This window comes from Chaetura pelagica, unplaced genomic scaffold, assembly GCF_000747805.2.
Source record: "Chaetura pelagica isolate M959 unplaced genomic scaffold, ChaPel_1.0 scaffold212, whole genome shotgun sequence".
Taxonomy (NCBI): domain Eukaryota; kingdom Metazoa; phylum Chordata; class Aves; order Apodiformes; family Apodidae; genus Chaetura; species Chaetura pelagica.
The window spans coordinates 1,793,013-1,806,386 of NW_009952365.1; the positions used below are offsets into that span (position 1 = coordinate 1,793,013).

Consider the following 13,374-nt stretch of genomic DNA (forward strand, 5'->3'; position numbering starts at 1 on the left):
CAGCAGTGGGGTTCCTGAGCCCTGGCTCCTCTGCTCCTGGGGCTGCTGGGAGCCCCTGGCTCTGCAGGGGCCCTAAGGTGCCCATTTTCCTGTCAAAGATGGGCAGGAACTTCTAGGCTGAGGTGCAGAGAGTGTTGGAGATGCTGCTGCTCAGTGATTTATCTGGAGCTTGATGTGCTTCCACCCTCCCTTCAACTTGAATTTGCTCTTTGCCTTCTTCCTCTGGATATGACTCAGAACTCAAATAGTTTATCTTGCTTCTGGTTTTGTTTTGCTGAGCAACGTGAGGATGATCATTATTATTTCTTTTTTCCTCAGTAGAACAAGCCAAAGGGAAACACAAAGTCCTTTGGCCATGAGGCAGCAGCAGGTTCCCACCTCTTGGGACACAACACAGCAATTCAGTGAGAGCCTGTGCTGGTCTGTGTGGAGTGGGGAAAGGGAGTTGCTCTGTGCCAAAAAAAACCCAAAGAAAAACCAGACCTCATAGTGATTATTCCTTATTTTCCCCCTATTTCATCCCCTTCTTGCCCCTTCCCCAAAGGGACTTTGGCCACGAGTCTCCACCTTGGCAATAAATAATGTTTATCTTCATGCTAAGCTGAGCTAATAATTAGATGTTAGTTCTGAAGAATAGAATATGGAAAGTTTCACAGTGTTAAATACTGATTCATCTTTCTCAGATGCTAATTCCTAAATATCTGGGGGGGAGTGGGCAAAGATCATAGTAAATGGAAGATGAATAATGGCCCTGAGCTGGAGCCATTTTGTGGTTGAAATGAGAACCTAGCAAACAATGCTTCAGCCTTGGCTTGTGGCTCCTCAGGTCAGTAAGAGCACTGGAACCATTTTGGCTTGGTGTCCTATGGACACAGGGGTCCTATGGAGAAAAGAAGGCTCCAGGGAGAGCTTAGAGCACCTTCCAGTGCCTGAAGGGGCTCCAGGAAAGCTAGGGAGGGGCTTGGGACAAGGGCAGGGAGGGATGGGATGAGGGAGAATGGATTCAAGCTGAAGATGGGGAGGTGGAGATGAGATGTGAGGGAGAAATTCTTTGCTGTGAGGGTGATGAGACCCTGGCCCAGGTTGCCCAGGGAAGCTGTGACTGCCCCATCCCTGGCAGTGTTGAAGGGCAGGTTGGATGGGGCTTGGAGCAGCCTGGGCTGGTGGGAGGTATCCCTGCCCATGCAGGGGTTTGGGACTGGATGGTCTTTAAGGTCCCTTCACAGCCCAGCCACTCTGTGATTAATGATGAGGACTAATTGCATGTGAAGCTGTAGCACCTTGGAAGGGCTGGTGGCTTCCCCTGTGTTTGTCCTCTGTGGGCAAGGCTGGCTTTGTGGTGCAGCTCTTGCAGCTGCTGCTGGTGGGAAGGCAGCCTTCCCCCCTGCCCCTTCCTGAGGCACAGCCTTCCTGCCTCTCTGAGTTATCCCTTTCTCCCTTCAGCAGTTGCCATTTCAAGCAGATGGTGGGACCATTACATAACTGAGCAGAAGGCTTTGCTACAAAATTTAGTCAAATCGTGCCCTTCTTCAGCTGAAACTGAACAACAATTCATTTCTGGGGTGTTTTTTTTTGGCCCTCCTTCTGCTTTGAGTTGGGAGGATGAGGTTGTTCCAGGGGGTGAGATGAACAGGAACCTTCCCCCGTTAGGGACATCATCACTGGGTGGGGTGTGATCCCCACGAGGTGCTGCTGGAGAGAACATCCCCTGAGCAGTGATTCCAGCTCCTCCCAGCTCTGAGCCACCCCTTGGTGCCCCACGTGGACGTGCTCTGCTTGCCTTGAGCCTTAAGCAGTTGTAGGGAAGCAGAAGGGTGACATGGAGTGACCCAGAGCTGTCCCTGCCAGGTGGCAGGAGGAGCCTGTTGGGTTCAGCATCACCCTGGCCATCCCTGCTGCCCTCAGCAGCTGGAGACCTATGGATCCCATCTGCTGGGAGTTCCTGGCACCCCAGAAGATCCCTTCATTCCTGGTCATGCTATGCTTGCTGTGGGAGGAGGAGAAGGGAAGTGTGATTTTCTCTTCAGGAGCAATTCCTTCCTTTCCTGTTTTGTGGGGGATGTGTCCAACCTAAAAGCTCCACCAGCAACATCAAGGAGAGCTGCTGGAGCTTCTCTTGGTGCCACCACGGCTGCCTTGGACCTAGTGTTGGCCCCAAACCAACCTGACCATGGGGTACCAAGAGCCTGAAGCATCCCCTTGTATTTTTTGATAACATTTAAATCCAGCATTTTTGGATGTGCTGCAGAAATCTGGCACTGGTAGTGCTGGTGGCCTGTTCCAGTCCATGGCCAGAGGAGCAGGATGTTCCTGGGAAAATGGGAAATCATTTCCACTCAAGGGCAGGTTCAAAGCAGGAGGCAGACCAGAGGAACCCAGCTTTCCCCAAAAGCATCAATGGAATGAACTGTGCTGGGGCCCAGGGCTTCTGGGATGAGCTCTCCTGTGCTCTTGGGGTGCCCAGGGCTGGTTTCTGGGGAGCTACAGGAGACCTGGCTCTTTCAGTGCACAGTTTGAGGCAAAGCTTGAGGGTTTTTGTTGAATCCTGAACAGGTTTGGGGTTGGTTTTCCTTTTTAAATAACCAGCTGCATGGTTTAAACTGTTGGGTTGTTGGTTGGTTGTTTGTAGTTTCTTTTTTACACTAAAGAGGGGGTTCCTCTTCCAGACATTAATACCCACATGTAGCACTGCAGAGAAGCCTGTAATTAAGCTTAGAAATACTAGCTGGGAAATGTGTCATCACACAGGCTGGGATCAAGTTAATGAGTGTGAAGTGAACAAATCAAAGGTGTAAGCAAAGGGACGTGTGAGCTGTGGGGCCCTGCTGGTGGTGGCTTGGGGTTGGCTCTTCAGTTTCCTGCATCAGGTTGGACAAGGCAGCTGGCAAGGGAATAAGGAACCTTTTGGAGCCTTGATGTGAAGCTGAAGACCTTAATCTTGCATTCCAACCTCTGTTCTTGCTGCCCACAGGACTGAAGAAGCGGACCAGGAAGGCCTTTGGGATACGCAGGAAAGAGAAGGACACTGATTCCACGTGAGTCAGGGAGACACAAACCACAGGAGCAGATGATGCTGCTGATGCTGGGGAGGAGCTGATGCCAGCACAGGAAGGGAGCTGGTGCCTCATGGGTGTTTGTCACCCTTGGGCCGAGAAACTGGTGCACCCAGTGGCTGGGGAAGGTCCTTTCTGGGTGGTGCTGCAGAGAATGAAGCTGTGATGATTCTGTGCTTCTCCACGTGGCTGCAATTTACAGCCAGAGCCAGTGGTGGTCAGGAGGGAAATTGCTCCTGGGAGAGCTTCAGCAGATGAATCTGCCCAAGCTGCTGGTCTGCCTGGCTGCAGAGACCTTTTGTGATGCAAATTCGATTAAGAGAGTGGGTGGAGTGAAGGGCTGGGGGGTTGGGGCAGGCTCGGGGTGCAGAAACATCTGGTGGGAGCTCCTCCCCACATCTGGCAGGAGTTCTTAGCCACATCTGGTGGGGGATGCTGTGCAGGGATGCTGAGAGCAGCCCGAGAAGGGCTCTCAGCTGCCCCTGGGGTGGCTCTGGGGGGATGTCCCCAAAGGGCCTGTGTCACCAGTGTGCCAGGGATGGGACAGGAGATGGGGAGCCATGCTCCTGCAGCATCCTCCTGGCCTTTCCAGAAGCTCCCAGCAGAAGCAGTGTGAGATTTCTTTGTCCAATTTGTTCTCCTGAGCTGTTCTGTATCTCAGCAGTGGCTGGTGAGGTTTCCCATGGGAAGGGACACGTGTTGGCTATGGTGAGCCCAGCTGCACCAGCACCTGTGAGGCTTTGCCTGCTACAAAAAGTGATCCAAAACTACGTAAGGGTCATGAAGCATCTCCCAGAAGAAGGGCTGTGCAGCACCCTGCTGGCAGAGGGGACTTCCCATGGGGAATGTTGACTGTCCATCCATCCACCAGCCAGGCTGTGGGATGGCCAGGAGCTTCTGCTCCTGCCTCCTTTGTAATTTATGGGAAGGATGAGCAAGAAATTGCTGTGCAGCCTGCTTTTCTGCTCATGGAGAGCCAAGGGGGCAGAGCCAAGGTCCTGCCTCCAGCCTGCACCCAGCTTTCCAAGCTTGTTCCCAGCCACCTGCTCTTCCAAGGGCTGGGAAGACAACACGGATAACAAGTCCTGGAGCCTTCATGCTGGTAACGAGCTGGCAGGGAGAGAGAGGGAGGCTGCAATTAGCAAGCAGCAGTGATTAGCACGGGGTCACAGCGTGGTCATCACCCCAGGAGGCTTTGGGTCCTCTCTCAATCCCGTGGGGCCAGGAGGAGCAGCTGGGGGTGCTCCTGCAGGTCCCCTGGTTGGCACCCCCAGGCCCCATGGACACCCTTAGGCATGGCCCCCCCAGCCTGGGCAGTGGGCACTGCAGGGGGGGGTCTCTGGAGGTGCTGCCTGGGTTCTGGGGAGATGTGGGATGTGCCAGAGCTGAAGTGTGGGGCCAAGAGCCTGCCAGGTCTTTCCTTCACCAGCCAAGGGTCTCCGTGGCCACTTCAGGCTGGGCTTTGGGGACTTGGATGGGAGGTGATGTTCCCTGCCTGTGGGGGGAGTGAGGATCTCTGTTTCCAAAGGACTTTGGAGTGTGATCTTCTGTGAAGAGATGAAACACCAGATAAGAGAGATGGGAGGTGTGTGTGACACCTGAAAGGAAGTTGAAGGGGAGGGTTGGTCTTTGCTCCCAAGAGCAAGTGATAGGAGGAAACAGCCTCACGTTCCTCCAGGGGAGGTTTAGATTGGATCTTGGAAACAATTTCTGCATGGAAAGGGTTGTCATGCCCTGGCCCAGGCTGCCCAGGGCAGAGTCCCCATCCCTGGAGGGATCTCCAAGCCCTGTAGATGTGGTGCTGAGGGACATGGGGCAATGGTGGCCTGGGCAGGGCTGGGGGAACAGTTGGACTGGATGGTCTTAAAGGTCTTAAGCCAAAACAGTTCTATGAATTAATGAAGTTCAAAGATGTTAGTGTCAGTGGAACAGGCAGCAGGGCCCTGCAGGGTTTCTCTGGTGACCTGAGTCAGACATGAACCTGCAGCAGGTCCCTGGCAAGGCAGAGCTGGGCAGCGGGCGGGAGGCAGAGCAGCCAGGCTGGCTTCCATCAGCACGTTTGGCTTTTCAGTAAATAACTGAGCATCCTTAGACAGCATCTGAAGGTGGCTGCTGGGCCTGCCTTGTGCTGTGGCTGAGATCCAAATCCCAGAGGCAGGGGGGGATTAGCAGCCTCCAGGAGTCTCAGCAGCTTCCAATCCAAGGAGAAGTGGCCGCGCTTCTGGCAGAAGGAAAACCTCTCATTTCTCAATAGATTGTTTGCTTTGCCTTCTGCAAGGCTGTGCAGAGCCAGGGCTGTGGGGTGGCTGCAGGGAGGAGCCAGGGGACAGCACAAGCATCCACAGGAGCCATTTCTTTACTGAGCAGGAGAACATTGGTCATGTCATAACTGGAGAGCAACAGCACTGAGACCCACAGGGTGGGTTTCGCCAGGCGTGAGCTGGGCAGGGAGCTCAGCTTTGCTGGCCACTTCCAAATCCAAAGCACTGTCTCTGTGGGCTCGTGGAGACAAAGCAGCCCCCTGGGTTGGTGAGGTGAGGGTGCTGCTCAGGAGCTAACACCACTGCCTCTCTTTGCTCTTTTGCAGAGGGTCTCCTGACAGGGACGGCATCGTAAGTACAGCACAGCCCCCTCCTGCCTCCCCCTCCCTCCCCTGCCAGTCCCTCCCTCACTGCCTTGTCAACTGTCTCTTCCTTTCTGTTTAATATAGAAAAGAAATGCCAGCAGGGAGTTACCTGTTTGAAATAATGACTTATCCCAGGTTTTCTACAAAAACAAGACCAATACAGGAAGCTCTGAGGAGGGCTGTGGGCAGAGGGACCAGGTGTCCTGCTAAACCCCCCCCAGCTCCTCATCCTCCTTTCCACTCCCACTAATTGGCTTGGGTCAGATTTGCTGTGTGAGGAGTTCAGGGAAAATTGCCAGGACAGCTGTTTCCAAGATCTATTTTTATTTTTCTATATTAAACTGAAAAACAAGGAGATAGCAGGTTTGGAATTATTGCTGCTTTCACTCACGGCGTTCGATAGAAACGCTCCTGCTGGATCTGGGATTGACCCCTTCTCCTTCAGCCCTTTGGTTTCCAGTTTGCAAATAAGCATGTTGGGTTCAGACTGGGACTGTGCTGTTTTCTTCAGCAAATTCAGGTGTTAGAAGCTCACCTGAAAATAAAAATGGGAGACTCTGGGGAGGCTCAGCAGGGAGAGCTGCGCTGGGGGGTCTTTTTTTTTGGAAGCCACACGAAAAACCAGGGTGCAAAATCCTTCTGAGAGTTTGCTTTTCATTTCATTTTTCATTTTCCCATCTGACCCAAGATCCTTGGCTTTGGGCTCACCCTGCATCCATAAGCCACTTGTTAAGAAATAGAGATTAAAAGACAAAACAGAGCTTGCAGCTCAGGTAGTGCTTTAACCACGGCTCTACTCAGCAGTAATGAATAAGTCAAAGGCAAGGAGCAGCCTGGAGCTGTTTCCTCTGCAGGCAGAAGGGCTTTTCTTGCCTTCCCTGCCAGGTAGGGGCCATGGTGAGCTCAGGTGCCCTCTCAACCCAGCTCCTCCTCTTGATTTTCCAGGTTGTTAAGCAGGGCAGGGTTCCCAGCTCTCCAGCAAGCTGAAGGTGCAGAAATGCAATAGTCTGGGGAGCTGGGATGAAGGCACTGAAACTTTTGGGAGGGAACTGGAGGATTTAGTGTAACTTTATCTCCTATGACCTGTTCTCACCACAATATTTGCAGCCACTGGAGTGGCCAAGAGGCAAACCCTCTGTCTGCTGAATAGAGCCTAGTTCCCTGCCCCCACTAAAAACCCTGCTTGCTCCTAAGGGAGCCACGGCTGAGCCCTCCTTTTCTCACAAAACTGTGTATTTGCTAATTCTTTCACTTATTTTTTTGTCTCTTTAAATATATGGATAATCAATCAAACCCCACCTGACCCTTTCCCCCTATTCCTGCCAACCCCTGACCCCTTCCAGCCTCCCAGCCCTCAGCCCAATGAGCCACCTTGCAATAGCAAACCCGAGAGTGCCCGGGAAGGAGGCAAAAAAAATGGGGTAAGGAAAACAGAGCTTGGCTTTACAGCTGCCACAGGGGTGTTTAAAAAAAAGCTGACAGTCATTTAGGGGCTGAAATCCAGAGTCTAGGAAAGCACCATTTAGGTTGAGCCCAGTGTGGGTGAGTTGAACAGGAATGGGGTTAAATGGAGATGGTCTGGGGGGGAAAGGAATGTCCCAGAATTGCAGCTGGAGTTGGATTTTTCACCCTCAGGCTCTGCTCTTGGGCAGGATGGTGGCACAGGGAGGGCAAGGGGGCCCCATCCAGCCCTGGGATGGTGCATTGCCCCATGGCAGGGTGCTGTGGGGTGGAGGGGTGTGTTTTGCAGCTGCAGGGAACTGGGTTATCTCATTTAGGTGTCCCCCAAACTGAGAATCGAGCCTGACTTCGATCCCTGTGCTGGCCTTCCAGCAATTCCAGCAGGAGCCTTGGGTGGGGTTTGGGTGCCTGGAGCAGCAGATGGTCCTGTAGGTGATGGGTGCCCAAAGTCTGCCCCACACCAGCCCCCCTGGGTCTGAAGCAGCAATGACCTCTGTGTGTGTGTATTGTTGGTGTGTTGTGGCAAGCACTGATACTGTGTTCCCTTGGAGTGAGGCCAGAGGAGGCCACAGAGATGCTGGGAGGGCTGGAGCAGCTCTGGAGCCAGGCTGGGAGAGTTGGGGTGTTCAGCCTGGAGAAGAGAAGGCTCCAGGGAGACCTGAGAGCAGCTTCCAGTGCCTGAAGGGGCTCCAGGAAAGCTGGGGAGGGGCTTGGGACAAGGGCAGGGAGGGATGGGATGAGGGGGAAGGGTTTCCAGCTGGAAGAGGGAGATTTAGATGAAATCTTGGGAAGTTCTTTGCTGTGAGGGTGGTGAGAGCCTGGCCCAGGTTGCCCAGGGAAGCTGTGGCTGCCCCATCCCTGGCAGTGTTGAAGGGCAGGTTGGATGGGGCTTGGAGCAGCCTGGGCTGGTGGGAGGTGTCCCTGCCCGTGGCAGGGGGGTGTGGAATTAGATGATTTTTAAGGTCCTTCCCAAAGCAAACCTCTCTGGGATTTGATGATCCCAGCCTGGGTGAAGAACTGACCCCTGGCCTGTGGTTTGGCTACCAAATAACAAAACCCAGACCTCCTTTTGCCTGTTCCAGGAAAGGTGATTATCTCCTGGTGGATATTGGTGCTGCCTGTGCCCCATGGGATCCCCCACTGCCACCAGCTCCCCCTGGGGCTGGCACACCCAGAAACACCCATTTCATCTCTTTTCCTTAATACATATGTTCAGCTAAGGAACTGGGGGGGAGGGGGGAAGGCTTTCAGTTGTCTGATGTGGAAGACATTCCAGAAACGGGGAATGCTGGTGTGTGTTGCCAACGTGCCTGTGCAGAGCAGCTCTCTGCAGTGCCTGCACCCCCAGCAGCACCCCAGCCATACAGACACAATGTGTATGTCCCCTCGTGGGTACGGAAGTGTGAAAGATCTGCTGTGTTCTTGTTCCCTTCGCTTCAAAACCTGGCAATGGTGGTTTCCCACCTGCTGCAGAAGAAAACCAATGGAGCCCCCAATGGATTTTACGCCGAGATCGACTGGGACAGATACGTGAGTGTCCCCCAGAGCCTCCCCTCCCCCCAGCTCCAGCAGCCTTTTGGCCTTCGGTGGGGGATGTCCAGGTGTTTGTTGTCCCCAGATGTGTGGTTTGCACCTGTGTGCCCATCAGGTTGTACAGACCTGGGCCAGGGCACAGTGGGGGGGCCACTTGCAGCCCCAGGGGCCACCAGCGGGTTTGGGATGCCTGGGGCTACCCTGGGCATCCCTCCCTGCAGCAGGGAAGAACTGCTCAGGTGTTCCAGGAGCAGAAACAACATTCCTGACTCTTCTGGGCTTTTTTTTTTTTTTTTGGTGCCTGCTGAGAATTCCCCTGAGCTTGATGAGGAGGGATACAGCATCCGACCGGAGGAACCAGGCTATATCCTTTATTGTTGCCTTTCCCTCTTGGCTTACAAACTGTAAGATGAGCAGGGGTTCCCAACCAGCCTGGGAGCTGAGCTTATTTATTATTTACTTCCCCCCTTTTCATGTTTAGCTGTTGCTCTGTGGCTCAAATTGGCTCCCAGAGGGAGGTACCTGGGGCAGCAGAGCACAAGGTGACTTCATGGATTCAGTGAGCTGCCTGCTGTGAGCTGAGGAGGGGTGAGGGTCCCAGCAGGGTGGACTGGCTTTGTGGGAGGGTTTTAAGCTTCCTCCTGACAGCTGGATGGAGGAAGAGTGGAAAAGCAGGATTTCTCCCCTTGTTGCTGCTGCAAAGCTCTGACCCTCTATGGACCACGAGCCGGCGCGGTCACCATGGGAAGGCAGCTCCTCCTGCCCTTGGATGCTGGGAATAATTCTTTGGGAACCCCCAGATCCTACTTCTCAGGGGGGTTTGAGCCTCTGGATGCTGCAGCAGGGACACCTTCTTTAACTGAGCCCCACCTACCAAAGGAAAGCACTTCTACTCCTCCAGCGAGTCGGAGGAGGAGGAGGAGGCGCACAAGAAGTTCAACATCAAGATCAAGCCCTTGCAGGCCAAAGATGTCCTGAAGAGCGCGGCCACCGTGGACGAGCTGAAGGCCTCCATAGGCAACATTGCACTTTCTCCCTCCCCCGTGGTGAGTCTTGGGTTTTTCTGCCCCTTCCCTTGCTTGAAGAAGTAGGGATGGTCTCCTGGGCTCAGCCTGAGGGAGCCGGGGGCACCTCCTTAGGTCCTGACAGTTGAGTTGGCCTTTGTGTCCTGATTCACCCCATCTGTCTAGAGGCAACAACGTGACTCAGATACATTGTGGTGATGTTTCCAGCCCAAAATATCTTTAAAATTCCCATTTCTGCTCATAAAGCAGAGATCAGAATGTGTTCTTCCCTCCCGTTTCCCCTTTCTTTCTCATTTTTCCATGTCATCCTCGCTCAGGACACAGATCAGGTGGGTCTTGCCCAGCTTCCCAGGACATGGGAAGCATGTTGAGGGTTTTTCCACACTGCTCCTGTGGGATGTTAGAGGGACATTTCTCATCTGGGGTCAGTGGAAGGGAACCTCTTACCTCCATAGTTCCTCCCAGTATAAATACCATCACCCACTGGTTTTCCTGAAGCTTGTCAAGATCTGTTGTCTCATCCCAATCTGTTCAGCCACGAGAAGATTGGATTTTTTTGCCTTTCAGTGTGGGCTAAAAGTGTCTTCTCAGATGAAGCTTTTGCTGGTTTATAATTAGCCTGTGTCTGAAGTGTGAATGAATCCAACATGGGCATGAACAGGCAAAAATCAAGGAAGAAAGAAGAAACAAGGAAGAGGAAATGAAATCACTGCTTTTATTTCTTCTTCCCAACCCAAAGTTGCTACTTTTAATGAAAGTCACTGTCCTGGGAAACCCAGAGTCCCTCTGGCCTGGCTCTGCTTCCCCTCAGTTTGGTCCCTTCTAGTCATGTCCCCTCCTGGATGTTTTTTTGGGCTGAAACATGGCAGTTCCTGGCTGTTAGCAGTCATGGGTGAGAAACTGCAGTTGGCTGCTTTGGGAAGCACAGGAAAAGGAGGGGTGGGGGGGCTATCAAACCCTAAACCTCAACATTGACCAAGAAGAATTCAAGCAAAAAGGAGAGGGGGAGTCTTGGAGACTGGCAATTATTTGCCAGGTGGGTGGGTAAAGTTGATAGGGGATGGAAACAATTCCCAGAATTTGTTTATTGCAAAGACAAGGGATGGGACAAGAGGAAATGGACTCAAGTTGTGCCAGGGGAGGTTTAGGTTGGATATTAGGAACAATTTCTTCCTGGCAAGGGTTGTCAGGCCCTGGCCCAGGCTGCCCAGAGCAGGGGGGGAGTCCCCATCCCTAGAGGGGTCTCCAAGCCCTGTAGATGGTGCTGAGGGACATGGGGCAGGGGTGGCCTGGGCAGGGCTGGGGGAACGGTTGGACTGGTTGGTCTTAAAGGCCTTTTCCAACCCAAATCATTCTGTAATTATCCAATCTGGGTTTTCAAAGTGTTGGCCCCACCAGGTTGCACAGACCCGTACAGACATGAAGCAGGAGACATCATCCTGGCAGGAGAGAGGGAACAGTGCAGCATCTTAACAATGGGATGGGAAAAGCACTGAGGACTCACTGAGAGGGCCAAGTCTATATTGGGCACATCCTCCACCCCCCCTTGCTGTAAGGGTACAGGGTTTTATTCCCATGTGCTCTTTCTCCCCCTGATCTTCCCTTGGGCTGGATGCACACCTGACTCTGCTTGATATTGAACAGTTCTACACCTGCTGCTGCTGCTCAGAACACAGGTCTTTTATTTCTGTCTTATCCCCTTATAGAAAATACCTTCTCATTTTCTTTTTTGCTCTTCTTTTCCTGCCTTCTTTTAGAGGAAAAGTCCGGTAAGAGGTTTTGGTTTTTTTTAATCTCCCTTTTTTTCTCACAGCCCTGTCCTCTCTGGGTTGCATGGTCCCTGGGCTGCATGGCTCTTCAGCTGGGATGTGAAATGCCAGTAACAAACCCTCCTGCTCTGGGAAGCATATGATGCTTGGTTGTTTTTTTTTCCTGGATTGAACTCTCAGCATTTAAAACCAGGGCTTTTGTTTTGAATGGTCTGGGGGTGTAGTTTGGGTGGAAAAGCTGGTGGGTTTGGGCAAGATGGCTAAGGAGAGTTTTTCCTGGGTGTGGTTTATGTACATGGTTGCACACTGACAGGTAGGAGAAGGCAGAGAAGCCCCTTGGTGGGCTCTGGTGTGTGATGGTGGTGGCTTCCCCAGGCCTTTGGAGCCCCAGCTGGGGAAATCAACCCCTTCCTCAGGCATTGGGGTCCCTCTCTGGACACTGCTGTCCCCACTCATCCCTTGGGAACAAGGAGGGGGAGCCCTCCTGGAGTGCTGGGGGGTGTGTGGGTGCTGGGGGTCCGGGGTGCTGACCTGTCCCTCTCTGACCAGGTTGTCTCTTCTCTCTTCCTTCTCGCTGGCCGCAGCGGCGCAGCCCGGTGAGCACCCACTGCCTCCCCCCTGGGAATGGGGGTGCTGGGGAGGGGTCTGTCGCTGCTGGGGTCACCCAAGTGGGTGCTGGGGTTCCACAGCCAGCTCAGGGGAAGGGGAGCAGGGTGCTGGGGCTCTGCTGTCACCCCAGGGGGTGGTGGGACCTTGTCTTGCCCCACCAGCGCAGAGGTGACCCCAGTGATGAGCATCCTCCAGGCTTCACCTGCATCCCTGCACACCCCTGGAGCCCCTGTTTGTGGTGTGGGGGGGTCCCCATGCACCCCTCCCCCCTTCCTGCCTCGTCTGGAGGGATTGCAGCTCTTTCTGCCCAGGGGAGGTGTGGGTTGTGTGGTGAGGGCCGGGATTTAAACTGCTAAAAACGTCCCTGGGCTCAGATCACACTGCAGCCCACCAGCCAGGAGGTGGCTGGGTTGATGCCATCTCAAACAGGGTGAGGGTGGCAGAGGCCTCTGTGTCAGGCCAGCTGTGATGACAGCCCTGCTCTGCCTGGAGATGGCTTCACGTGGCTCCAAGCCCTCTTGGCAGAGCTTTGTCTGCTCCCTGTGTGCTGGGAGCAGGTGGGATTTCCCACCACAGCCCAGCAGGTGGGTGTTAGCAGCCACCTGAACTAAGTGTCCCCTTAGATGGGCAATTCCTGGCGTGTCCCTCCTCGGGTGGCCCCTGTCCCTCTGCATCCCACTCACCTCCTGTGTTTCTCATTCCAGGGGACGATTAAAAGGAATTTATCCAGTAAGTATGTCCTGCAGCCCCCAAGGGCAGTCGTTGCAGCAGGGGGTGGTGGTAAAAGAAATGAAAAAGGAGGGAGGGCAGCAGGTCAGTTTTGCTTTAAAGGTGTCCTGGCAGAAAAGAGGGCACCTCCTTAAAGAAGGCTGCACCCTTGGGGTGCCCTACGGAAGCAGTGCAGCTCTCCTCGGGAATAACACCTGCATTAAGCAGACCTGTCTGTGCCAGGGTCCCTGCTGCAGGGGTGGGACGTGGGCTGTGCTGGGGGGTGGGCTGGGGAGTGCTGGGGTGGGGGGAGCAGCTCTCACCCTGGGCTGTCCCTCCTGTGCCACAGGTGAGGAGATCGCGCGGCCCCGGCGCTCCACACCCACCCCGGACCCTGCCAGGTCAGTACGGGGCCCTTGGGGGTGAGGGGGGAGAAAAGGACCTGGGGGTGTTGGGCAACAGGGCTGGCTATGAGGCAGGGTGTGCCCAGGTGGCCAAGAGGCCACCAGCATCCTGGCTGTGGTCAGCACTGGGGTGGCCAGCAGGAGCAGGGCAGGGATCATCCCCCTGTGCTGGGCACTGGGGAGGGG

The 13,374-nt window shown here is 54.1% G+C and overlaps 1 protein-coding gene across 1 annotated transcript in view; it reads left to right on the plus strand.

Annotated features, from left to right (window-relative positions):
• Positions 1-1,918: 1,918 nt before the first annotated feature.
• The window catches only part of SGIP1 (SH3-domain GRB2-like (endophilin) interacting protein 1), a 37,717-nt gene continuing 26,261 nt past the window's right edge, over positions 1,919-13,374 (plus strand). The window contains exons 1-11 of the mRNA XM_010007981.1: positions 1,919-2,009; positions 2,972-3,035; positions 5,641-5,665; positions 7,023-7,100; positions 8,614-8,670; positions 8,983-9,037; positions 9,544-9,719; positions 11,456-11,467; positions 12,052-12,063; positions 12,781-12,805; positions 13,134-13,185. Coding sequence (XP_010006283.1) covers positions 1,919-2,009; positions 2,972-3,035; positions 5,641-5,665; positions 7,023-7,100; positions 8,614-8,670; positions 8,983-9,037; positions 9,544-9,719; positions 11,456-11,467; positions 12,052-12,063; positions 12,781-12,805; positions 13,134-13,185 — 647 coding nt within the window. The remainder of the gene's footprint in view (positions 2,010-2,971; positions 3,036-5,640; positions 5,666-7,022; positions 7,101-8,613; positions 8,671-8,982; positions 9,038-9,543; positions 9,720-11,455; positions 11,468-12,051; positions 12,064-12,780; positions 12,806-13,133; positions 13,186-13,374) is intronic.